This window comes from Peromyscus californicus, unplaced genomic scaffold, assembly GCF_007827085.1.
Source record: "Peromyscus californicus insignis strain IS unplaced genomic scaffold, ASM782708v3 Scaffold_12__1_contigs__length_115047231, whole genome shotgun sequence".
NCBI lineage: Eukaryota > Metazoa > Chordata > Mammalia > Rodentia > Cricetidae > Peromyscus > Peromyscus californicus.
This window is the reverse complement of record NW_026294413.1, coordinates 86,435,297-86,459,382: the sequence shown is the minus strand read 5'-3', so window position 1 is coordinate 86,459,382 and position 24,086 is coordinate 86,435,297. Positions and strand designations below refer to the sequence as shown.

The following is a 24,086-nucleotide window of genomic DNA, read 5'->3' as shown; positions in this document are numbered from 1 at the left end:
CATGTACATATTGACTTTTCATTTAAACTCACTATATTTCTATAAAGTAAAAGATGCTGAAGTAACCATTAAATTAAAAGAGGAGCCAAGTGTAGTGGCACTGAACTGTAGTCATAGCTCCTTGGAGACAGGTGGAAGGATCATTTGAGTCCAGAAGTTCCAAATCATCCCAGGTAACTCAACAAGATCCCCATCTCAAACAAAACAGCAAAATCAGGCTGTGGTGTCACAGGCCTGAAATCCCAGCACTTGGGATGTGCAGGCAAGGGGCTCAGAAGTTCAAAGCCATCTTTGTTTTACACATACTTGTTTTAAGTTTGAGGACAGCCTGGGCTACATAAAAGCCTGTTTCAGCCGGGCGGTGGTGGCGCACGCCTTTAATCCCAGCACTCGGGAGGCAGAGCCAGGAGGATCTCTATGAGTTCGAGGCCAGCCTGGACTACCAAGTGAGTTCCAGGAAAGGTGCAAAGCTACACAGAGAAACCCTGTCTCGAAAAATCAAAAAAAAAAAAAAAAAAAAAAGCCTGTTTCAAAACAACAAAAACCCCACAAATTATGTAAATGGTGGGGGAACGACTCACCTTAAATCTTTGAGTAATAAATCAAATCTTCTGGCCTTTGGCCACGGAAAGTAGAACCCTCAAAGCCTGGCGTGGCAAGAAGACTCAGTGTGAGATTGTTGCACTCAGCACCGTGCTTCAGCACAATGTAGCTGCAGGTTATTTGGCTCCACTTCTGAAGTAGTGAATCTGAATCTGGGGGCAAAATCTATGAGTATTTTTAGTAAGTTGTCCAGAGCATTAAAGATTCACCTTGTGTCAGGCGGTGGTGGCGCAAGCCTTTAATCCCAGCCCTCGGGAGGCAAAGGGAGGCGGATCTCTGTGAGTTCGAGGCCAGCCTGGTCTACAGAGTGAGATCCAGGACAGGCACCAAAACTACACAGAGAAACCGTCTCGAAAAACCAAAAAAAAAAAAAAAAAAAGATTCACCTTGGAGGGGATAGGGATTTAACGACAGGCTTAATCACTGTCTCTGACGCTATCCTCACGACCTGGAGCACAGGGTTCTGTTGATTGCCTTTCACACAGTCCTGCTCTCCTGCTCCTCTACCTGCTAAGGGAGTCCCCTCGGCCCCGCCCCCTAGCCTTGGCCGGAGCCCCGCCCCTGGAGAGGCGAAGCCCGCCTCACGCCTGGCCGGACCAATCAAGCTCTACGATCTCAGACGTCGGGTTACGCGCGGCGCGGAGGCGGCCGCGGTCTGAGGTACCGGCTCCCAGCTCCGGGTCCCCGGGTCGCGGCTGGGCGGCGCGGCCCCTCGCGCCCTGCCGCCAGGCCGTCATGCAAGGCCCGGGAGGGAACGTGAGCCGCGGACTGCCAGGCGGGCCGGCCTCCACGGTCGCGTCCGGGGCGGGCCGCTGTGAAAGCGGCGCGCTCATGCACAGTTTCGGCATCTTCCTGCAGGGGCTGCTCGGCGTCGTGGCCTTCAGCACATTGATGCGTGAGTCCGGGACCCCAGCCCCTCCCTGGCCCCGCGTCGCCAGCTGCGGGCCCAGCCCCACCCCAGGGACCCTCCTGTCGCTAGAGTTCCGGCCTGGGGACCGGGCCCTAGAGCTGCGGTGCCTCCCTCTCCCGCGAGACCGTGCTGGGCATCCGCAGACTGGAAGGGAGTCCCGGACCCTCACACTCTTGGGCTTAGCGCTGCAGCTTTTGGCCGGGAGTGACCCTGCCCTGAGCTCACCACCTTAGACCTCTCTCTTACCAGATGCCAGCCTAAAGCTGTCCCCTCCCACCTTGCCATCGCAAATTAAGGTTACCTCACTTTCCGGTATGGACTGAGATCCCCCCGAAAGGTGGCCCGGCTCTCAGCTCCTTCTCAGGGGCTCCTCTTAACCTCCCCGGGGCTCTCAGACAGGCAGCCTTCAGTCCCTGCGAGTCCAGTGCTGGACTCTTCCCTGAACCTTCCCTCGTAAGGCTTGCCCTCTCTGTTGGCGTATAAATCCCGCACCCACACCCACCTGTAGTGTTAGGGCTGTGCAGTCCGGGTCCCGTATTGCCGCGCGACCCTCCTGTCACACTCCCTCCATTGTTCAGGAAAGATCCTCTCCTCTCGGACTGCCTTGGTCCCCACCTTGGTCTCGTCTTCCTTTTTCTTTTCCACCTGTTCAGCTCTATCCCAAGCTTTCCTATTTAAGTTTTATCTGAAGTTTCCCCAGGCTGTTCTTCCCAAACCATGTTTGTTATTTACATTTTAAATTTCCTCTTTTTTTTTCTGTGAAACTCTTACATCCTGGTTGGCTTGATGAAGGAGGCTTAGAAAGTCTGGGGAAGGTCTCAGAATCCCCATGCAAAGTCGCCTAAAGCTATTCCTTGAGAGTTTGATAGTAAAGAAGGAAGTCGCATTTGGCCCTTGTGCGGTGGGATGGGGTACGGACCTTTAGTACCCTGGAGTTAGCAGGCTGTGTTGTCTCCCTGATGGGCATCCCCCTCTTATTAAAGGATGGAGGTTCTGTTGGCACACAGGCCTTGGAGTGTCCCTGTAATGTGTTAGAGGGGAGTTGTAACTAAAGAAGCATTAATTCCAAAACTGGTTTGTTCTCAAAACTGTGCTCCGTGGTCAGAATGGGGAGTTCCAGCAGCATCTGCTCTTCAGTTTGGGGGGATGGGGGCTTCTGCAGCTGAATGCAGATGCAGGGTTTGCCTTGCTTATTTATAACAAGAGGTTTCTTTGGGCAATCTCTCCCAGGCTTCAAGTGGCCCTGGAGAGCCTCTAATTCTGGCCACTCTTTCTTTCTGTCTGCTTGGCCTTGAACAAGAAGTGCCTAACTGCCCATGTGTTTGCCATTTTCTCTGCTGACCCAATGCTCGTTTGTTCCCACAGTCACAGTTGGTTTCAACTTAGCCAGACTGTTGCCGACAGGTGCATATACATGTGTTTTTGAGATACCATGAGTGGGGCTTCTTCCCCTTCTCTTCTCCAGCCACCATTCCTTTCTCAAGGACCTATAGGTCTCATTTTTATTATGCAAAACCTGAGATATTGTCGTGTGGAAGCTGGCTGTGTGGGTTTGAATGGTGCTGTTGGTCCGGTGGGACCCCTAGGGTTTCACACTTGTAATTCAGAGAGGGAAAGGCGATTATGTCTGGGCAGAGGTGCTCACAGATGTGAACTGTCAGGGTGAATGTGTTCAGAGTGGCCGTTCTGGCCCTGCAAGTCTTCGGGGACACTCTCACCTCTTTACTTAATCTTCAGTGTGAGTTTATGCACAAATTCCAGTGTTGCTAGTACTTTCTGCGAGCATATTCTGAGAAAGTAGATTCCTGTTCAGGGGAAAGCTTGGTGTGGAAGAAGTTTATGAGTATGGCCAGTGGGCCCTGGACAGTGAGAGTTAGAATGCTGTGTAGAAGAACTGGGAAGGCCATACATACCTGGGTCTGTCCTGGACACACAAAGCAGGTAGAGCAAGCCCAGAAGGTGGGACTGTGGCACGATCAGGAGGTCCAACGCACTGCAACCCAATTTGGGAAGTACCTTTCATATTGCTTAGATTTCTTGGTCCTGTTGAAATACAGCTATGGGGTTTTCCATTTTGAATAGCCAGGAAGAGGAAGGGATTCTTAAGGGGCTGCCTTACACTTTGGACTTGATTTTTGCTGGGGAAGCACATCTGCCAGCTGTTAGTCCACGTCTGCCTTCCTGGTCACAGAATCTGTCTGGCTGAGCTGCTGGAGTCAGGGCCAGCCTTCTGGGCCAGAGCCCAACTGGAAGCCCTTGGGGTGGGGGCACCTTACTTCAGCAGTCCCGTCTTTTTCATCTTCAGGCACATTTTAAATGCCTTTTAGATTCTTCTGAACAATTTGAACTAACAGTTCCTGTTCTCTTTCAGGTCTTCTGCTTCCTGGTACTGTGTCCCTTAAGGCAGAGGAGTCAGTGTCTCTCTTGGGTTCTATCCCAGTTCTGACTACAGGGGACTATTCTGTTTCCTGGCTGGACCAGCTCTTGCTGTAGTATGATAGACTCACTTCTCTGCCTGACAGACTATGAAGTTTCCTCCCTTTACATTCTTGGTTTTAGTGGATCCTCAGACTGCTGTTTTGTTCTTTTTCTATGCATAAAATCACTTTGCCCTCATTGCTGTGTTTCTACCCTGGTATGAGAGGGTGGGCTTTGTACTAAAGGAAGAATTTGGATATATCTTAATATCACCTAGGGAAAATTTGGGTTCTTACAAGTATTTCTCCCCCTGGTGCTCTGATAGACGTCTTGTGTTATGTCTGGAAGTTGCAGATTGACTCAGACTAAGTAGTTAAGGGCATCTATGCCAGGTCCTGTATGTATCCTGTTCTTCATTCTATATAACCATGCAGACTGTTAGAGGTCACCAACCACCGGTATATTCATGGGCAGCATCACTTTGTGAATTAAGTAGGTGGATTTCCCAGAGCTTTCAGCTAGGGAGCCCCTTGTGCAGGGAAGGCCCAGCAAACTCAAGCCAGATTATAAAGTTTCTAGCCACTCTTGAGTTTTTGGAGACGTTATGAAACTGACTGAGTATCTACATATCTACTTTAAGCAAGAGGCTATGTCATGATCTGCCTGCCAAACAGTTCCTCTTGTTTGGTGTCTTTGTCTCAGAGTCTGTGACTCACTGAAGTCACTCGGACTGGTTGCAGCAGAGTGTAGCTGAGCAGTTGTGGAGCTTGGCAAACCATTCCAGTGTAGGAGAGTCAGCTAGCCGCCAGCCAGAGGTCGGCATTGGCTTGTGTGTGTTAGCATTTGGGGGTGTTCACTCTCAGGACTGTGAGTGCAGAGCAAACTCAAACTGCCTTCACCATGCCCAGTCAGGGTTCTGAGCTGAAGTGTGGACACACTTGGCTTTTAACAAAACAAGCATTTTGACAGCTTGGGTAAATCTGCCTGTGTTTTTTCACACCACAGATAGGGGGGACTAGCAAGCTGGTAGAAATGGATACAGATTGTACCAACAGATACTGGCATTAAGAAGTGATAGGTCTTTTCCTGTGGCCCAAAGCAAAATCACAAACCAGTCCACTCAGCTCTGATGTCTTAATCCCAGATTAGAGTATGTGGTATTTTCACTCACACAGAGCTGGCCTCCCTGTGTGCTCTATGTACATACCAAGTTGGCACAATGTTTCTTATGGTTGCCTCTCTATATCCCATCACAGTTTTATCTTTAAAAATGTCAGAAAAGGCCGGGCAGTGGTGGCGCACGCCTTTAATCCCAGCACTCGGGAGACAGAGCCAGGCGGATCTCTGTGAGTTCGAGGCTAGCCTGGACTACAGAGTGAGTTCCAGGACAGGCTCCAAAGCTACACAGAGAAACCCTGTCTCGAAAAACAAACAAACAAAAAAAGTCAGAAAAGCAAATGCCTGCCTGCTACCTAGTTTCATAAATTCACACTTTATCAAGATTTCTCTCTTTATGACTTTTTTTTTTCTGAGCCATTTGAAGAAAAGTTGCAATCATTGCCACACTTCATCTCTGAATACTTCAACGGTCTCCTAAGAATAAGGACAGTCCTCTGTATAACACCTAAGAGGATTAATAACTTGATAGCATTATCATCTGATATCCACTGCATGTTCACGTTTGCTCAGATGCCATATATTTTTTTAATAGCTGGAGTTTTGAACAGTTGACTCGGCAGAGGGCCGTGCTTTGTGTTCAGGTTGGGCTTTGCTGTAGCAGTGCTTAGGATGACCCTGGGCTTCACCATGACAGGCTTGTGTTCTACCACTTGGCTGTATCTCCAGCCCCACTGCTTATGTACATATGCGCGCACGCTTTTTAGTTTTTAATGACATTGGCCTTTGGAAGACTCCTGATTGGTAGTTGTCTAAAGTGTCCACATTCCATGGGTTTCTGGGTGTTTCCTTGGGCATCTGCATTGTGTCACTGACCCCGTGTTTCCCCGATTTGGAGCAGTTAAAGTCATAACCTTTTTATGTCTGAACACTCCATAAGAGGTGCTGTGTGTCACTGTTAATGCTGTCAGGAGGCTGTAGCTCTTAGATAAAGCAAGGCCTTGCTAGGTGGTGGCGGCACTCGCCTTTAATCCCAGCACTCAGGAAGCAGAGACAGGAGGATCTCTGTGAGTTTAGGCCAACCTGGTCTACAGAACAAGTTCCAGGACGGCCAGGGTTATGTGGAGAGAACCTGTGTCAAAACAACCCAAAAAAATCAAGAAAGAGAAAGGCCGGTTACTTCTTGTTAGAAGTTGGAGGATCCCTCATTTCTCCCCTATAAAAGTATCATTCTCACTATGATGCTTTGAGAGCGAATGAAAACCCTGTTCTTGGTAACCTTTCACCTAGAGGTTACTTCCTTGTAAAGAAAGCAAGCTGTACCTCTCTGCTGAGGCTATAAGGCAGTAAAGGCAGTGGTCTCTGGGCCCAGCACCCAGGACCCAGCACATACTCCTCTCCCTGTGGAAAGGAAGAGCATTCCTTTTTCTGTCCGGGCTGTTGTGCCCACTAGGGAAAGTAGTGTGACTGATGTTAGCATCAGGACTTTCATTTCAGAAGACTTGGATTTCTGGATGTTCATTTATTTGATAGCATTTGTCCAAAAGGCATTCTACCACTTCATTTATAATAAAATTTTGTTAATTTGGAGTTATGTGAATTAGGAGACGATCTGAATTGTAGAATAATTTCATCAAATGCATTTTTAAAATTATTAAATACCTCCTGGCCAAGTGTTGCTCTGTAGAGGCCTGTCAGACCTCTGCTGCTTTAATGATCTGTTTAAACCCTTTGTAATTAGTATACTATTTGCATGAAGATGAAGTTGTATTGAAGGAGTTTCTTCATAAGAAGTTAAAAATAGCAGGACCCTTGGCGGTGGATCCAGTCCACACCTAGGTCTCTGCTTCTGTCCATGAGCAGTGTAGGTATTTCTCAAAGCCTCGGTTATAAGGTGGGAATGGTAATTCTCTCTTCTGGGACGTGGAAGTTTTCGAGGCTCAGTGTCAGGTACACATCCCGTCCTCTGTGGGTGCTGGGTGGGGGTGATGCCATTGTCCTCCTTAGTGCATCGTGTGCGTTCAGAGGCCCCACAGAGGAACATGTCCCAAGTGCTTATAACTTGATTTTTGAGTGTTTAGAATCTGCCTCCCTACCCTCCTTGTTTGTACAATGTCCTTACATTAAACAGTGTTTAAACAGTGCTTCTAGCCCTCTTCATAGAGTCCATAATTTAAAAAAATTAAAACAAAACAAACCTTCAGCCCGATCAGCAGGTCAGTGTAAATTCCAAATGAGCATGTACCCAGAGCTGTGGTTTTAGGAGATACCATACCGGCTCCACCAAACCCTTTCTTGTGTTTCCACCTGAGATTTCTCATGGGGGCCTCGAGAGCAAGGAGTATGCTGAGGCCATGCAAGTTCCGGGTGACACACTGCCTCCTACTCATGGGCTTTATTTTGCTCAGGCACTTGGTGGTCGGTGGTTGTTCTGGTCACTAGAACTGGTGAGGAAGGGATTTCCAGGGCCCTGTGTGATCTGCGGGTACCTATTAATAACCCAGAGTTCATTTGCTTGTGCTGTGTGACTATTAGTTATTCTAGGAGTTACCTTTTCCTGTAAGTTATTCTGTGCATAGAAGTAGTCGGTCTCTGAGATTACCCCACTGCTGACACATTATCCTTGTGTCCCGCAGTTTTCCAGAGTAGCACTATTGGCATTTTGAATTGGCTTGATTTTCGTGGTGGAGAGCTGTCCTTCCCATTATAAGGCACTTAGCAGTATCCGTGGCCTCTGCCCACTCCACACTGTAGCAGCCTCTGTATTGTGACACCCATTAAAAATATCTCTAGACATTGCCAAGAGTTCTTTGGGAGTGAGTTGTCCCTGTTTGAGAATCACTGAATCTGTTCAGCATGTGCCTTACACAGGAAACTCATTTCAGCTCATAATAGCAGAGCAGTCTATTGTCCCCAAGTCTGAGAACAGTGGACCGTCAGAACATGACGAAGAATTGCCCTCTTAGCCTCACCATGTCCCAGTGTAGATGGTGATGACCCGTGGGCAGATATGTTCATTACTAGGCATTTGATCCTGACAGCCACCCAGATACATGCACCCCCTTATAGATGTGGACACCGAGTTACAGAGAAGTTTGCTCAGGGTCGCACAGCCAATAAGCAGAACCTAGAGTCCACTTCTGGAGGGCTCCTTTGCGGGGACAACACAGGCGGGCCCTCATTGTTAACTGACTTGTATTCCTAGAGGTGCAGGGAACACAGAGGCATTTCCAGCCCTAGATTTCTTTTGTTTTGAGATAGGGTCTCACCTAATTCCAGCTGGCCTGGAACCCGTAGATTCGGCTGTCCCTTGCCTTAGTCTCCAGAATGCTGAGATTAAAGTCACTCTACACGAGCAGCTATCTTTGGTTTCTTACTCTAGCCTAGATTCTGTCCACCTCCCAGGGTGTGGTCACAGAATCTTGCTAGGCTGTGCAATCTGGGAACTGCTGTTGCCCACCCTATGAGCATGGCCCCAGGCTTTGGTAAGGTTGGCCTTTGCCTGGGACTGTCTCCAAACAAGAATGCTGCTTGTCAGCAAATTCTGAAACTCCTGGGCCTTTGTGACCAGGAGAAAAGGCCTTCTCCCTGGAATACTGAAATCTTGACTTGTCAGTAGATCCATCTCCTTGCCATTTCATCTGGCTTCTGGGATTTTCATTTTAAAGGGTACTTTGTGCAAGAGGCAGGTTCCTGGTAAGCTATTTTGAAAAGGAAAAGGGGGCCTCATTATTACTATGGACACTGGTTTTTGGTTTTGGTTTTTGTTTTTTGCAGAGGAATAGGTATCGTGCAGAAAGAGGGCCATAGAAGAAGGGAGGTTTGGGGGTTTGCATCCCAGCGTTTTTGTTGTTTCTGACATTTCTTTAAAGAATTGCTACAAAGCTCTTGTTGCCTGGTGGATAAGGCATTGTCCTCCTTAAAGACTTGATACAGATTCTTGTGGCTTTTCCTATCACTCACCATTGATAAGTATCATGGGCTTCTGTGCTTTTTCTTTGTTTCTGTATTCACAAAGTTGTATGCACAGACCAGGTCACACGTGGTGCCAAAACCTATTTTATAGCTTTGTCTTTCCCCAAGTACTCCCTCCTTCCAATATTTTTTCTAGTCTCCAGGCTTTTCTAGGCCTCTTAAATTCACCTATATATTTCATGGGATTTTCCATTTTCCTAGAAGATTTTTTTCATGTCATCAGAAATGATGTAGAGAGAAAAGGTAGTAACTGTGTTTTCGGAGAGTGGAAGCCCAGCAGCAGCACCGTCTGTCCTGTTGTGACCTGCCTACTGTGAATGTCCTGGCTGAGGTGCCCGAGGCCTTCAAGTAGTCTTTCTGTTTCAGCAGTATATTTGGGATGAAATACTTACAAGATATTGCAGCAAGCAAGGTCCCTTGTACCCACTGTGTGTGTGTGTGTGTGTGTGTGTGTGTGTGTGTGTGTGTGTGTGTGTGTGTGTTGATATTGTTCACCTGGAGCAGTGGTTCTCAACCTGTGGCTCTACAGGGGTCAAATATCAGATATCCTGTATATCAACTATTTACATTATGATTCATAACAGTAGCAAAATTACAGTTATGAAGTAGCAACAAAATAATTTTATAGTTGGGGGTCACCACAACGTGAGGAACTGTATTAAAGGTCACAGCATTAGGAAGGGTGAGAACCACTGCCCTAAGGGATAGAGTGTGTGGGAGACAGTAAGTGCCTTTGAACAAACGTGTCCCACATGTGGCTCTCCTCGGTTAGCCTTGCCCTTGGATTTTTGAGGCAGCAAACTGCAAGTCTGAGTTATTAGTTCATGGGCTCCCCAAAGTGGTTCCAGCACAGGCGGGGCCAGAGACAAGAGTAGGTTGTGTTTATACAGGCACAGTGTTGAAAGACATAGTGTTAATTTTGTCGAGAGCCCTGTTTTACAGGTGGGATTTGGCTCATTGATAGAGCGTTTATCTGGAAAGCATGAGGCTGGTTTTGATCCCAGCATAGGAAAAAGAAAAAGAAAAAAATCTGGTTTTACAATTCTACTCTCAGATTTTTCTGTGAGAAATTCTATCAGTTATTGGCAACATAACAAAACATTCTAATTCTATTACATGAAATTAAGAGTACACAAAGGTAGTTTTGATGTCTATTAATTTAACCAATAGTGATTTATTTTGTTTTGTTTCATTTTTATTTTTGGGACAGGGTTTCTCTGTGTAGCTCTGGCTGTCCTGGAACTCAGTCTGTAAACCAGGCTAGCCTCGAACTCACAGAGATCGCCTGCCTCTGCCTCTCAGGTGCTGAGATTAAAGGCTTGTGCCACCACTGCCCAGCTTGCCAGTAGTGATTCCCCCACCCCCTAGGGAGTATTTAAGAAAATAACTGATACTCCAAAACAGGGAGGGATATTCAGGGAGCAGCAACAAGAATGCTGTAGTTGGATATAGGAGTCATTGGTATGGATGGAACAGGATTCTGAGAACAGCTATTTTCTTTCTTTTTATTTGTTCAGCTTTTTGAGACAGAGTCTTGCTATGTGGTCTTGGCTGACCTGATACTTGCTATGTAGATTTTCCTGAAACTCAAGCAATCCTCTCACCTCAGCCTCCCAAGTGCTGGGTATACAAGCATATGCCACCACAGCTGTAGCTGTGTTACAGTGTGGTCTCATTCTCCAGTCATGGGGGCCCTGGCATGAGGCCCATGTGGACAATAACTCAGGCTGAATTTTTGCTGGGGTGATACAAGGCATCGGGAAGTAGAGGGTAGATAGGAATGCCACCTGACCACGGCTGCTGTTGTGTTGTGTGGTGGGAGCTCAGGATAAAGTAGATGGTGCTGGTGACTTGCAGGACGGCCGGGCTTGTGGCACCTGATGGTGCTGGTGACTGGCAGGACAGCCGGGCTTGTGGCACTTGCCCTGACCTCTTACGAGCGCCTGTGCAGCATGCATTTTACCCATTGAACCGTCTCCCCGCATTGAAGTTTCCTCAGTCACCCTGATGCTGTCATGGCCACTCTGACCTGCTACAGGACTACATTTTGCTTGTTTTGCATGCTTGGTTTGGGGCAGAGCTACTGCATAAATGAGGTTAGCCTCTCACTGGGTCCTGACCTGAGGCACCCACATTGGTTGTTTAGTAACTTGGGTAAGATGACTCTTCTGAGTCTCTCTGCTATGACAGTTTCCCCTTTGTAACAAATATGGAACTTACAGGGAGATTTATATAGCGTTTTGGCGGTGCTGGGATCTGAGTGTTGAACCCTGAATCTTATACGAGCTAGTCAGTGCTAATTAAATGCTGTACCATTGAGCTACACACCCACTCCTAGCCCCAGAGAGATATTTTAAGACTATGTAAATACAGGATCTGTTTGTCAGTGTTCTCTGTAAAACATCCATGGTTGGGCAGTTAAGATCACAAGAAGAAGGTGGAGGTGCTGTGGCTGATTTGATCTGGTAACTGTATAGAGAACTTATTAGGAACTGGGTCCTGAAGTACATTCCTCATATGAGTCCTCTCGGATGGTACTCTTATTAGCCTGTTTTACATGTGGAAAAACTGAGGCACCAGGCAGTTAAGTTAATGTTAAATGACAAAAGTTCAGTTCAAACCCAGTGGATCTCAGTCCAGCTCTAGGCTGTCCTGCCTCTCGGCCTGTCGTGGGCAGTATCCATTGTTTACATGCACACACAGGATGCTGCTTCCTAACTGTGGGCCCCCTGTGTCTTCTCTAAGTAGAGATCTTCAGCATTACTTGGTTCCTAGTATCCATGACCCACTTGGTTTTCGCTGAGACCATCGGTGCAGTGTCCTAGGAGGATGGACAACATGGGGAAAATAAAGGTTTGTCAGCTTGAGATTAGAATTCTTTAAAAAAAAAAAAAAAGATTGATTTATTTATTTATTGTGTATACAGTGTTCTGCCTGCGTGTATGCCTTCACACCAGAAGAGGGCACCAAGTCTCATTATAGATGGTTGTGAGACACCATGGGGTTGGTAGGAATTGAACTCAGGACCTCTGGTAGAGCAGTCAGTGCTCTTAACCTCTGAGCCATCTCTCCATAGAATTCAATAGGACTGAATCACCGAAATGAGAGCAGTCTTTCCTGTGTGGATAAATTTGACATTTGAATCTGTGCAAAAGTAGATGTAGTTGAAGATGCTTTTGCTTATGAAAGAGTGACTTACCCTTCTTCTATAAGCAACCAGAAAGTGGGCCAAAATAAATGAAACCCTTGTTTGTAGCCATTGAACAACTGCTTCTCACAGCATTCCCTGTGGGAAGGTGATAAGGAGGTGAGCCGTAGGGTCTTCCTCCCAGCATTCTGCCTGGAGACTACTTCCACGTTTAAGAGCAGTGAGGAGCCGGGTGGTGGTAGCACACACCTTTAATCCCAGCACTCGGGAGGCAGAGGCAGGTGGATCTCTGAGTTCGAGGCCAGCCTGGTCTCCAGAGTGAGTTCCAGGACAGGCTTCAAAGCCACACAGAGAAACCCTATCTCGAAGAAAAAAAAAAAAAAGTGAGGAACCCACACATAGCCAAAAGTTGTGGCATATTAAGAAGGCAAAGTTGCGCTGGGCAGTGGTGGTGCATGCCTTGCAGATCTCTGTGAGTTCAAGGTCACCCTGGTCTACAGAGTGAGATCCAGGACAGCCAGGGCTACACAGAGAAACCCTGTCTCAAAAAAAAAAAAAAGAAAAAGAAAGAAAAAAAGCAAAGTTGAAGAGCCTGAAGCAGCTGAATTTGCAGGAGACAGTATGAAGGGGAAGCTACACAGGAAAAGCTGTAGACACCTGCCCTGGGGGCCCTCAGCACTGTTGGTGAACACTTACCTCTGACAGGGGGATGGAGTGGAAGTGATGAGACTCACGATGAAAGGAAAGAGCAGCTGCTTGGGAGCTGTAAGCAGAGCTGTTCCAGGACCCAGAGATATCAGAGTTCTTGGCAGTTAGAGTGGGGGGTCATATTGGACAACTGAGGCATCCAGGTAGTACCTCAGAGGAGTGATGCCCAAGTGTCCAGCTCTAGCAAACAGTACGTGGCTTTTTAAAAAGCCTTTTTACATGTATTAAAAGGGAGAACTCATTTTCCTCTGCTACACATTCACAATATGGACTACTACTGACCCCAGAAATGGGGGCTTTTCCTGCACTGTTCTTGGCTCATAACTCTCTCACTGAGGCAGGAGAGACAGACTCGAATTTCTTTTCTCTCAGGTGAGCCAGTTCTAACAAGCCATTAGTCAGTTCTGCAGTAGCAGATGCTGTGCAGTGTCCTTCCATTTGATTCCATTCTGGCACCATCTCCTCAGGTTTTGTCTCTGGTCCTGCCAGAAGGCTCAGTGTTCGAGTCCACCTTCTCTGTTTAGCTGCCAGTTCAAGCCTCTGACTGCTTATCTGAGCTTCTGACTCACTGACATTGGGGTCCACACAACCCACATTCTAGGTTTGGTGAACTTGTTCAGATGGCTACATAACTCGGGGAAACGATCTCTTAGGTTTACTGGTTTCTTCTTTTCAATGTGTAGGGTGCGGGAGTGCACATGTGGATATGTGCACATGGGGACAGGTGCCCTCTCGCTGAGGTCAGAGGTGTCAGAACCCTTGGAGCTGGAGTTAACAATGACTATAAACTGCTATACTTAGGTGCTGAGAACTGAACTCGGACCTTAACCACTGAGCCATGTCTCCTGTCCAGTTTACTGGTTTCTTTTCTTTTCTTTTTTTTTAAAAAAAGATTTATTTATTATGTATACAGATGAGGGCACCAGATCTCATTACAGATGGTTGTGAGCCACCATGTGGGTGCTGGGAATTGAACTCAGGACCTCTGGAAGAGCAGGCGGTGCTCTTAACCTCTGAGCCATCTCTCCAGCCCTACTGGTTTCTTATAAAAGATATTGACAAAGATGAAAAGACTCATAGAGCAGGGTATGAAGGAAGGAGTGTGGAATGTCCTTGCCCTTTCCATGGGCACTGGGCACTATTCACCTGCAGACATTTAGCATCTGGAAACTCGAACACTGTGCTTTGGGGCTTATCTGAAGAAACCTCATTGCTTTGGCATGACTGAAACATGGACAGACATGTTGAAATGTGATTGGACAAGAAGAGTAGGGTCCAGAACTAATGGTAGACTGGGTGGGGTGAGCCAGCAAGGGCTGTTCTTTATCAGGATCTCTTCTGAAATAGAAGTCAGTCAAGTCAGATACATCTCCACGGACATTAGAACAATGACAGGTAGGGTGAGATTAGAACTCCTCTAGCACTCAGGAGGCTGGAGCAGGAGGATGTCACAAGGCTAGGTGAGCCTGAGCTAAGAACCCTGAATGAAGGAAAAATCATAATGTAGTGCCTTTTAAAAACTGACTAGAAATAGATCACAGATGAGAAAGTAGAAATGAAAGCTTAAAGAGTCCTAGAAGAAACCACGGAAACAGGAATTCCAACCTTGGACAAAGATTTCTTAGGTCACTAAAAGCTTAAGCCATTAAAAATGATAAATTAATCCGGGCGGTGGTGGCGCACGCCTTTAATCCCAGCACTCGGGAGGCAGAGGCAGGTGGATCTTTGTGAGTTCGAGGCCAGCCTGGTCTACAGAGCGAGATCCAGGAAAAGGTGCAAAGCTACACAGAGAAACTCTGTCTCAAAAAACCAAAAAAAAAAAAAAAAAAAAAAGATAAATTAAGCTGGGCAGTGGTAGTGCACGCCTTTAATCCCAGCACTCAGGAGGCAGAGGCAGGAGGATTTCTGTGAGTTCAAGGCCAGCCTGGCTACACAGAGAAACCGTGTCTCAAAAAAAAAAAATAAAATAAAAAACAAAGTTTCAGATTTTTGACTAGGAATGCTTATAAAGTACATGAAAATATTCCAAAGTCTGAAAAATTCTAATATCAGGAACACTGGTCTCAATCATTTCAGAAATAGGATTATAAACTGTATTTTACAATAATTGAAAGGGAAAAAAGGTAATGCCTTATTAGAAAACATAGTGAGATGATGGATGCATAATTAGCCTAACTTAATCATTCCGCATTGTATATATACATATATCAAAACATCAGCGTATGCCCTCTAAATACATGAATTGTCTATTAAAATTAATGTTAATTTTTTTAAAGGTAAATCATAAACTAGGAGAAAATATTCGCAATATCAGTATCTTACCAAGCACTTATAACTAGACCATGTGAGAAATTCTTACAACTCAGTGAAAGGGGGCAATGCTCTTTTTAAAAAGGTAAAGGCATTTCTCCTGAAGATCCACAAATAGCCAATAAACACATGAAAAGACAATCAGGCATCAAGGGAATGCAAATTAAAATAATGATAAGACACCATTATTCACCCACACAACTGAATAAAACTAAAAAGACTCACCAACAATACCAAGTGCAAAAAGAATATAACCTTTTCAACTTTCATACATTACAGTTGGACATGAAAACAGTATAACCACTTTGGAAAATCACTTGCCAGGTTCTTATAAAATTCCATGTCCCATATACCCAAGCAGTTTTATCCCTGGGTTATTCAGTAGAAGAGAACACAAGGAAGTGTAACAAGGAGACCACAAAAGGATAGTCCAAATGTTTGTGAACATGCGAATAAATAACCATGGTGTGTCTTAACAATAGAATAAATGTTGGCAACCAGAAGGAATAAGCCACTGATGTGTGGTGTAGCAACATGGCTGATACTCATACTTGGAAATGCTGAGCAGAAGGTGCCAAATAAAAAAAATATATCTGTTTTAGGAAAAGGTAATTCTAATGTAGAGTAACAACAGGTAAGTTAATGGTTGCCTTGAGGTGGTAGGCGTGAGACTAAATACAATGGGATGTTTGAAAATCTAGTCAATAGAAATAGAAAGCAAGTGAGTAGAAGTACGCAAAGCAAGTGAGTAAAAGTACGCTAAGCACGCCTGGAGACCTAGTTAGCTCAGTTGGTATACATTCACCTGTGTGAAGGTCCAAGGTTAACATCACTTGCCTTCCTCAGTTGCTCTCTACTTTATTTTTTGAGATAGGGTCTTTCTGAACCTGGAGCTCATTAACTGGACTAGGCTGTCTGGCCAGTGAGCTCTAGGGATCTATCTGTTTCCTCTGCTCCCCTGGTGCAGGGTTGCAGAAGCTGCCGCAGCAGGCTTCTGCATGGGCACTGGGGATCAGAACTCAGCCCCCCATCCTCGCACAGCAAGAGCTTTGCAGATTGAACCGTCTCCCCTGCTCCCTTCTAAAGGTCTTTAATCAGATCAGAGCAAGGCGTGAATGGAAGATTTTAAAGGGAACCACATGGAATTTCTGGAATAGAAAATAAATTTTCCAAAAAATTCAGTGAACCAGCTTAACAGAGAACTAGACTGCACACAAGGATGTTGAATGTGAAAACCCAACAAGACATTATAAATTGAAGCACAGAGAGGACGGGCTGAGAGAAATGAACAAAGCTATGATAAAAATAAATATTATTGTATTTATATAAAAAATATCAAAAGCCTGGTATGTAATAGGATTTCCAGAAGGGATGAGAGAAGAAAGAGCAGAAAAAAAAAAAAAACTATTGGAAAAAAAGAATAATGGCTGAAATATTTTCCAGAGTTGATGGAAATTATAAAGTCAGAGATCCAGCTCCAGGCAGAAAAAACAAAGTCACACTGCCACAGTGAAATCAGACTGGTGAAGAATAGTGATAGAAAGAAAACTGTAAAGACCAGAAGAGAAAAAGATGTTACCTACAGAGAAATAAACGTAAGAACTAATATGGGCTTTTCACCTAATTATTTGAGCCAAAACACAATGGGTCATCGTTCAGATATGTGTAGTAAAAGCCTGTCAATCTGGAATTCTAGGTCCAGTGAAAAAAATGTCACTTGTGAATAAAGGGTTCTAGAGAGATAGCTCAGCAGCTAAGAGCACTTCCTGTTCCTCCAAAGGACTGGAGTTCAGTTCCCAGCACCCACATCAGCCAGCTAGCACGTAACTCCAACTCCAGGGGATCCAACACCCTCTTCTGGTCTCCTGGGGCACACACACACACACACACACACACACACACACACACACACACACACACACTAAATAAGAATAAACCTTTAAAAATACATCTTTAATAAAAAATGTATAAAGGAACTTTGGCCCCTTTTTACCCAAAGCATGTGATTCAGCCTTATGATTCCATCTTAGCTCCTTGACCTCTTTTATCAGTTAAGGTTTTCAGTTACAGTCCCAAAGTTCAATGTGATGTTAGCAGGTTATATACATTAGGAAGGAATTGACTCCCTCCTTCCCTCCTCCTTTCCTTCCTTTAAGGGCCTGGCTTCCAACTTGCTATGGTGCAGAAGCTGACCTTGAATGACCTCGGCCTCCCAATGCTATGATTATAGGCCATATACCATCATGTCCGGCTCTTCAGTTTGTTTCTTGACATTAAACACAACACTGACCACAGTAGCAAGCATAAAAACAGTTTTAGACTCCTCTAAACCACATAGGAGTCACATGCTCTCAGTGCCTCCTGCTTTGTCCTTTCTCCACCCTCCCTGTCATTCTGTGGAGTGCTCTAAGTGACAGGCCTTAAGTACCTCTAGAAAAACGTCATGTCGCCAGAGGCTGTGTATATGGATTTCTGGAGTGGATCCCCAGGGATGATGCAGCTTCACCAGAGATCATGTCAGAACTACACATCTAAACCAATAATGAATGTTTATTGTAAGCCACTGGGTTTCAGAGTATGTGTAACAGTGACACAGGATATATCAAAACTGACATGAAGAAGTTGAGAAACTTGATCACTGTGTTCTAAAAGCCTGCAGTCGATTAGGAAAACAGATTACTTGAACAAGTAACTCACTGTCCAGGTTTGTGTGCTGAATGGATAGAGGTCAGTTCCTGTGTGTCTGCTTATAGGGGGAAGGTGAGAACTAAGAGATGGGATATAGACTTGGAGAGTAGGACTGCCACAGTCCCACAGGTGGGTTGTAGCATTGCCAACCCTCCTGTGCTCTGGAAGGTAGGTTTACCAGCAAACATCTAAGCCAACATAGGCACCGCCCGCTTCTGAGTCACAGAGGCAGTTTGTCTGTCTAGATTTGCCTTGTTCTTAGCAAGCTTCCTTGACTGCTCTCTGCTTATACTAACTGGTGAGAAATCTGTTTCTACAATCCATGCTGGATTTCAGACTGCTTTTGTTAGATGGTGAGCCTCTGAATGAAATATGGGAGTCAAACAGGCCCGTGTTTGAAAAGAAATCCATTCTCTATGTGGTGACTTTTTACACATTTTAAATCTCAGTGTGGGCCAGGCAGTGGTGGTGCACGCCTTTAATCCCAGCACTCGGGAGGCAGAGCCAGGTGGATCTCTGTGAGCTGAGGCCAGCCTGGACTACCAAGTGAGTTCCAGGACAAGCACCAAAACTGCACAGAGAAACCCTGTCTTGAAAAGAAAAGAAAAAAAAAAAAAAAAAAACCTCCGTGTGGCCTTGTTTCTAACTCTTCTATGTAAAGGAGCACTTGATGGGTTCCTTTCTCAACGAAAGGGAGCACAGGAGCCCTCTGATCCAGTGCAGAGCCTGGCTTGTCCTCTACCATAAGGTAGATGCCTCAGTAGGTCTTTGCTCAACCACCTGCTCTCCTTTAGAATGTGATCCACAGTCACCGTTCTCCTGACATGAGTGTGCACTCGTGTGTGTGTGTGTGTGTGTGTGTGTGTGTGTGTGTGTGTGTGTGTATGTATATATATATATATATATATATATATATAGAGAGAGAGAGAGAGAGAGAGAGAGAGAGAGAAAGAGAGAGAGAGAACACATGCAAGCACATAAATACATAAATGCCAGAGGTTGACCTTGGGTACCTTCCTCAGTCACTCTCCCTGTCATCTTTTAAGGCAGGGTCTATCACTCAAATTGGAGCCCATCAATTCAGCTGGGCTGACTGGGAGCCAGTGAGTTTCAAGGATCCACCTGTCTCTACAGAGCTGAGGTTACAACCACACATAAAGGTGCCAGAATTTCACACTGAGTACTGAAGATCCAAACTCAAGTCCCCAAGCTAACACAGTAGGCACTTAAATGATTTAAGCCATCCCCAATCCCTTCTGATTCTTTTTTTTAAAGGTCTATTTTATATGCATGGGAGTTTTGCCTATATGTATGTCTGTGCACCACATGTATACCTGGTGCCCACCAAGGTCTGAAAAAAACAATGGATCTCCTGGAACTGAGGTTATGGGTGATTGTGAGCCATGATATAGGTGCTGAAAATCAAACCCTGGCTCTCTGCAGTAGCAACAAGTGTTTTTAAGTGCTGAGCCACCTCTCCAGCCCTGCCTGTTCTGATTTTTTTTTTTTTGGTTTTTCGAGACAGGGTTTCTCTGTGTAGCTTGGCACCTTTCCTGGAACTTGCTTTGTAGACCAGGCTGGCCTCGAACTCACAGAGATCCGCCTGCCTCTGCCTCCTGAGTGCTGGGATTAAAGGCGTGCGTCACCACTGCCCGGCTCTGTTCTGATTCTTGATAGTGTCTTTTAACTCTGCTTCCCTTGGCTCTGTTCTTGCCCTTGCCACATTTGGATCCTGTTCATAGCATCAGGTGTGGTAGAGCCTAGCCAAGTATCCTACAGGTAGTTTGGCTGAAGAGCAAGTCCAAAGGTCACTTCTGGCCAGTACTCTTGCCTGGTGGTAAAGTCGAAAGACAAGTTGGAGAGCGCTATACCTCCTTTTTCTTCCAGGACCTTGTGGATTGTGTACAGCTTTTTTGGATGGTAGGTGGCATAAGCAGGCCTGTTTTAAAGGAGAAATAGCAGAACCAGGACATACTGGATCTCCGGAATTGGCATATCTCCATTCTAGACTTTTAGGAAGGTGGAGCCAAAAGCCAAGTTTGGAGTCAGTCTTAAAAACATCGTCAGGCAAGCCTGAGATTCTCCAGACCTCTAAATGCTAAACTGACTTCCCGTCACTCCATGTAGCTGGAGTTTGTAGCCCTCAAGGCAGACCTCTCTTTTTAAACCATATCTTCCACTAAGCAGTCTACTCAGCCTTAGTTATTGGGATCACTTAGTGCCTCTCATGACCATTGTCCACAGAGGGAGTTTCCCTAATTCGAGAGATCCAAGCATGAGCAGATGAGCCGCCATGGCTCAGCTTCATGACTGCAACCCTGCTTTCCTTCACAACCTCTCTCTGCTAAGGGCCTTTGTTGATAGCAAAATGTCTCCATGCTGGTATACTTTTCACGTATCACCTCTGCTCCCACCCTCCACCTGTTCTTCCTCAGTAGAGAAAAGGTGGAAATCGATGAGAAGCGGCATCTGAAGCCTCAGACCACTCTGGATACGATCGCCACTGATGGCCAAAGAAGGCCGTGTGTACAGCGCACTGGGGGCGCATCTCTTCGCTGTAGTCCTCAGCATTCTTGGGGTGTGTTATCATAAAGTTAAGACTTCCTTGACTGCCTCTCTGCTGTCCCGCCTCTTGCCGCGCGATTTCCAAGACTGTTTTCGTTTGGCTCAGATTTTGGCCGATTGTACAGTTGATGTTTGAAAAGAGATTACTTTGGGTGCTCACTTCACTGGGCTGAGGATCTAGGGGGAAGGGTCTTAAATGTAACTGTATCTCTCCAGTGTCAGCTGATCTTCTTCTAAGGCAACCTATTAATTTGCTTTCGTGAGTAAAATTTTAAAGAATGTCTGTCTTGGTGTTCCTAGAGGTAGAGGAATGGGGCGGGGTGGGAGGGTTGGGGTGCAGTTGGAGGGAGCGTCTAGGTAAATATACAGTACTCTCATCAGGCCAAAGTATGTTCTTGTGGCATACCTCATTTGCACAGCAGAGGATGTTTCTCTGAAGACTGATCATTGCCATGTTATTAGCAGTCTCACTAGTTCCTTTTGGGGGTGGGGGTGAGACAGGGTTTCTCTGTGTAACAGTCCTGACTGTCCTGGAACTCACTTTGTAGGCCAAGCTGGCCTTGAACTCACAGAGGTCCACCTGCTTCTGCCTCCTGAGTGCTGGGATTAAAGGCGTGCGCCACCTCCGCCTGGCTGTTTTTTTTTTTGTTTTGTTTTGTTTTGTTTTATAGTGTTCATTTTTGTTGGTTTGTTTTGAGACAGTATCTCTTTGAACTTGTTCTCCTGACTCTATCTCTTGAGTGCTGGGTTTAGGTACATGCACCACAACACCCAGTACTGGGGGATGGAGAGGAGGGGTTGAACCCAGGGCTTTGAGCATGCTATGCAAGCATTCTACCAATGGATCTATATCCCGAGTCTCCAGAAAGAAAATGTATAGCAGGCTGGCCTTGAACCCTCGATCTTTAGCATTTGCCTATCAGTGTATGCCACAATGACTAACTTCTTTTTGATCAATTTTGTTGTTGTTTTGTGGTGCTAGGTATTGAACCATGGCCATGTGCATCCACACAGACGCTCTGACATTAAGCTATAGCCCCAGCGCCACTTTTTACTTTCTTTAAATTGTTTTTCCCACCATTACGACCATTACATTCTAAAGGTAGTGTCTCCCTGCCTCTCATTGTTGAGAAAGTAATGCTGCCTTCCAAAACTCTGCAGAGCTAGTCCTCACTTAGACACAACTCCGACTTCTTGTGTAGCTTCAGAACAAGTCGGTTCCTGTTGGCTTGTCCTTGGAAAAAGCCTTGCCATGTTTCTGTGCTATAATATCAGGATAGAAGTGCATTTGGGTGGCTCTCAGGACAGGTAGGAGGGCAAACACTTGTCATCCAGAGGGAGGACTCCTATATGTAGTTCAGCCTGACTTGTTGATGGGTCCTACCTAAACTGGGGCCCTGGCTTCTCATGACCACCGTACCTTGCTGCATAGTGGTGGTTTTCCAGTACTGTGTGGCTCTATTCAGAATAACTTTATCCCTCTGGGATTATTTCTTCTCTTCAAGATGGGGTGCTGATTACCAGTCTTGATAGGCTCTTAGGGAAATTGTGCTGGATGAGGTACTTAGAATTGTAGTGCTGAGTGAGTGTTCATGTTAGACCTGAAGGGGATAAAAAACTATTCCACAACTGTCTGATTAAACCAAACTGTATTTAGAACTAGCCCGCTGGATGCCTCTCCCAAAGTCGGCTTTCTGAGAGCAGCCCCTCACTGGCTTTTGAGGTCCCTTTTATGGGGAAGGGTCAGCGTTGATAGAAAACAGCTGTGGAGATAATGGACTGTTAGCACCTGGACAGAAGAGTGGGGGACTCAAGGCTCAGGGCTGCTGCCTGTGGGTAGATAAGTGCAAGAATCCACCATGTGGAAGGGGAGTCCTCAAGGTATCAGGGAAGACACATTCTGGTTAAGCAAAAGGGCAGTCATATATCACAGGTTCAGGAGTTTAGCAAGGGGTGGGTATATATCACGGGTCACAAGTTCAGCATAGGTTGAAAAACATGGTTTGCAAGATACATTAGGCTTAGAAAACAGAAACTTATTCTTATAAGATATGAAGAGTTAACAGTGTATAACAATATGGCTCCTTAACAACAGTGTGGCTCCTGTTTTGGTTTCACAGTTAGCCCAGTGCACCCCACTTTGGTGACTGCTTTCCATAGCACATGGTCCTGGGGAGTTAGGTCCGTTCCCACTGTATCATCATCACTCAGTGGAACTAGAATATGCCCCTCCTAGTCCAAGACTCCACGTACATGTGGAACTGGAGGGGCTGAGTGGCTCACTTAAGCCTCCCAGCAGCTTAGAGATGGGGCTGGGACTAGACCCAGGTGTCCTGCTTCCCAGGCCTCTACCCCGCCCCCAACCTACTCATCCTGCTATTTCTGTGTCCTCACTATGGTACACATTTATTTATGATCATTGGTGTGCCCCACTGTTTTTCTACACTATGGCAGGAGGAACGGAGCTCTTCCTACCTGTAAGCCAACTTTCCTAACTGACATTGTGCCCTTGGCCACAACAGCCCACAAGTAGAGCTTGGAGAAGCAGCCAATGGGAAGGTGGCTGAAAGCCACAGTGAAGGTGGAGGGATGTTGCATACTCTTGGGAAACTTGCATACTCATGAGCTTTTCCTCTGTCCCACTCCCACTGGCTGAGCAAGTGTGGAGTTGCCTAAGAGCCTGAACTACTTACTAGGGCTGGTAGGAGGAAAAGCCACAAGCAGGGATTCTCAGAGGAGCCAGGTTGACCTCTTGTCTGCATCTGTGAACTTTGATCGTCAAATGCCCTCCCTTCTAACCTACACTACAGAGGCTCAATATTAATTATCAACTGTATGGCCTATGGCAGGCCTCTTGTTAGCTAGCTCTTATAGTTTAATTCAACCCATAACTATTAATCTATGTATTGCCACGTGTTCCGGGGTTTTACCTACATCCCATTACATGTTGTTCCTAGGATGGCCGTCTGGCGTCTTCCCTCACTTCGCCTTTCTCTTTCCTGTCTCTCTCCTTGGATTTCCTGCCTGCCTCTAAGCTGCCTTGCCAAAAGGCCAAAGCAGCTTATTTATTAACCAATGGGAACAACATATATTCACAGCGTACAAAAAGACATCCCCCAGCACTACACTATGTCATAAAATTTTGATCCATTCTTGTATAGATACCCTCTCTACCTTCTGGACTAAATGGCCTTCTGGAATTGTTTTGCTATCTAGATTTACCTTTTTGAAAACACTGGGAAGCTTGGGAGCATGTGGATGCCAAAGGACAACTTTGTGGAATTGATTCTCTCCTTCTACCTTTTCCTAGGTTCTGGGATTGAATTCTGGTAACCAGGCTTGTCCAGGAAGTCCCTTTACCTGCTGAGCCATCTTGCAAGCCCTAGATTTATCTTATGAGGGTGGTCATCTCTTAGATGCTCTTCTTGACTTGTACAATCCAGATTACATAGAGGTCTGAGTTTCACAATCTTTACTTTGCCCCTCGAGGCCATACTCATTCCTGACACTGATTCCAGGCCAGTAAAGGTTGACAGTGTCCTAGTTCCAACCTCACCAGTTACCTACCACCTGTAGGCCTTGAGCAAGTTCCTTAACTGCTCTGAGAATCGGTTTCTTCATCTAAAAATGAGGATGATTCCATCC

The 24,086-nt window shown here is 45.9% G+C and overlaps 1 protein-coding gene across 4 annotated transcripts in view; it reads left to right on the top strand.

Annotated features, from left to right (window-relative positions):
• The first annotated feature begins 1,230 nt into the window (after nt 1-1,230).
• Stimate (STIM activating enhancer) overlaps nt 1,231-24,086 on the top strand; it is a 57,487-nt gene continuing 34,631 nt past the window's right edge. For 3 of the 4 annotated variants that reach the window (XM_052733736.1, XM_052733734.1, XM_052733733.1), the window contains exon 1: nt 1,233-1,498. In XM_052733736.1, coding sequence (XP_052589696.1) covers nt 1,339-1,498 — 160 coding nt within the window. In that variant the 5' untranslated portion in view covers nt 1,233-1,338. Of the gene's footprint in view, nt 1,499-24,086 lie in introns of all 4 variants that reach the window. The other variant, XM_052733735.1, reaches the window with a different exon arrangement.